General features: G+C 40.1%; 1 protein-coding gene across 1 annotated transcript in view; it reads left to right on the top strand.

Moving 5' to 3' along the window:
* Positions 1 to 493: 493 nt before the first annotated feature.
* Hmmr (hyaluronan mediated motility receptor) overlaps positions 494 to 2736 on the top strand; it is a gene marked incomplete at its 5' end in the record, with an annotated part of 14661 nt that continues 12418 nt past the window's right edge. The window contains 2 exons of the mRNA XM_013355511.2: positions 494 to 570; positions 1802 to 1990. Coding sequence (XP_013210965.2) covers positions 494 to 570; positions 1802 to 1990 — 266 coding nt within the window. The remainder of the gene's footprint in view (positions 571 to 1801; positions 1991 to 2736) is intronic.

Genomic DNA, 2736 nt, shown 5'->3' with positions numbered 1-2736 from the left:
TAGCTTTTTTTGGTTCCTGTCCTGGAACTAGGTCTTGTAGACCAGGCTGTGCCTCGAACTCACAGAGATCCGCCTGCCTCTGCCTCCCAAGTGCTGGGATTAAAGGCGTGCGCCACCACCACCCGGCTTAGTTTGTAGTTTCAATCCCAGCACGTGAAAATTGGATTGTGAATTCAAGGCCAGGGTGCACTGCATAGTGAGTTCTTGACGTAAAAAACTAAAAATTAGGAGCTAGAGAAATGGCTCAGTTACTGCTCTTTGAGGAGACCCAGGTTTAATTCCCAGAACCCACTTGCTATTCCCAGCACTTTATATGATTCCTCCAGAGGATTCAGTATCCCTCTCTGGCCTCCGAAGGCACCAGGCACACACATGGTCTGCAGACATATATGCAGGCAGAACACCCACACACATGAATTCTTTTTTAATTTGGAAAAGGACCAAATCTAAATAATTAAATATCAGATTGGGCTGTGATGTTTGTGACATGAAGTTCTTTTTTTTTTTTTGACTTTTAAACAGAAGGAGCCTCAGAAGAATGATAAAGATTTGAAGAGATTAGAGAAAGAGGTAAGCCATACTTTCAGCTTACTGGGTTATAAATGGAATAGTGGAAAGAGGATCGCATAGATTTGCAGGCTAATATTGTGGAGCAATTTGAGTAGTTCCGCAGTGAGGTAAGGATGTCATTCATGTCAGAGCCTTTAGGGAATGGATCCTTGTCTCATTTAATTTAATATTGACTGTCTTTATTGAGGATCGATGGCAATGAGGATGTTATGGTTGATACACGTGTAATAATTGAGTTAGTGACATTGCTGATGAGTGAGTGACATTGCCAAGATTTGGACTGATTATTTGCATCAAATTTTAGGTTGGCAAGTTTTAACCATACTTTCCTTGTTTTGTTTTTGTTTTTGTTTTGTTTTTTTGCATCAGTGTGTGGTATGCATACTTACATGGTTCATGTGTGCATAGATGGCATAGCCAGCATCGTCTTAGGTTGCTCTCCACCCTAAGTATTGAGGCAGAGTTATACAGAACCTGAGCTCGCCCTTTCAGCTAGTCTGCCCAGCTAGCTCAGCCAGCTCACTCCAGAGATCTGTTTCTACCTGAAGTACTAGGATTACAAGCGGGCCACAACCCCTTACTGACACTTAGATGGCTTCTGGGACTCCAAACGCCAACCCTCATGTTTGAGCAGCAGACCCTCCCCAAACATTTTCAATGTGTTGTTTCTGTGTTTCTGTTAACTAATATTCTGACAAATATTAGTTTCTGTGTTTTGCTCTTGGCTAACTAGTAGAGAGAAAAAAACATGGCTCACTGCTGCCTATTAAGTTCTTCTGAGGACTCTGCTTTCCTGAAATAAGAAACATATAGCACTTCAAGCTATAATTTAAATTTGTGTAATTAGAACCAGGGAAAACAAGAATTCTTACAGCTTTTAAGTGACTAAATAGTTAACTATCTTACACTTATAAGTTTATGTCAATTAAAAATTATTGTGTTTTGTTGTGTGTGTTTGAACCTGGGTATGTAGCTCTTACTGGCCTGGAACGCTCTATGTAGACTGGCCTGAAAAATCACAGAAGTCTGCCTGCTTCTGCCTCTCATACTAATCATTCAGAATTTACAATGCACATCTTTAAGGTGTTTTCATAAGGTAAATATGATTATTCAAACAGAAAGTAGAAAAAGAATGTCTGAACACTGTATCAAATTGTACGTTTCCTAGAAGGGTTGAGGCTTCTGGTACCAGTGCGGTCAATCATGTATTTATCCTCTTACTTTCTTCCAGATCCGCGTTCTTTTGCAGGAGCGAGGTGCTCAGGACAAACGGATCCAGGATATGGAATCTGAGTTGGAGAAGACAGAAGCAAAGCTAAATGTAGCACTCAGAGAGAAAACATCTCTTTCTGCAAGTAATGCTTCGCTGGAAAAAAGGCTTATTGAGTTAACCAGAGCCAACGAGCTACTCAAATCTAAGGTAGTTGGACCTCATAAGAACACAACATTGAATAGTGCTTACGTTCACATTCGAGTGGTTTGGTAGTTTAAGCTTGTGACACTCACAAGTGGAGTTGAGGCTGTTTATTCACTTACAGCACAGGTGTAGGAGTTCTTGCTCTCACTGGACCTAACCACACAAACTAGAGTGATGGTTTGCTGTGCTAAGTACTGGTCTATTTCAAGAAGGCAAGTAAGGTTTTGAATAGAATGTAGTAAACACCAGCAAACCATTAGTTCTGCTGTGACTATTAAATTAAGTGCTTTAAATATTAGCCTACTGTTGTAGGATTATTTTTACCTACTTTATTATAGGACTTAGAAATAATTAATAAAATGAATGTACTCAATACATAAATTGTGTTTCTAAGTAATAATGTACTAATAGATTCTAAAGAATGTACGATGGTTCCATTAAACAATGGCAAACATAGAGGGAAGTCACCGTTCAGTTGAATTCATCATTTATTCAGTGCCTGTGATGGACTGTGCTCTTTATGTAGGGAATAAAAAGTGTATTAGAGCCCAAGAGAGATTCTGACCTAGAAGGCCTGGATTAGGCCCCATATCCTGTATACTTCAGGTATCCCAAGCAGCTGAGACTAGTTTAGCAAACAGTTCCACAAGTCTTTCTGGGGTTTGTCTAAACCCTGCAAGTAACAGTAAGTGACCTCTTAGACCAGCGGTTCTCAACCTGTGCGTTGCAACACCCTTGGCAAACCTCTA

The sequence above is a fragment of the Microtus ochrogaster genome, unplaced genomic scaffold (genome assembly GCF_000317375.1).
Source record: "Microtus ochrogaster isolate Prairie Vole_2 unplaced genomic scaffold, MicOch1.0 UNK147, whole genome shotgun sequence".
NCBI classification, from domain to species: domain Eukaryota; kingdom Metazoa; phylum Chordata; class Mammalia; order Rodentia; family Cricetidae; genus Microtus; species Microtus ochrogaster.
Note: the sequence above shows the minus strand (reverse complement) of the source record. Positions and strands in the feature narration are given on the sequence as shown.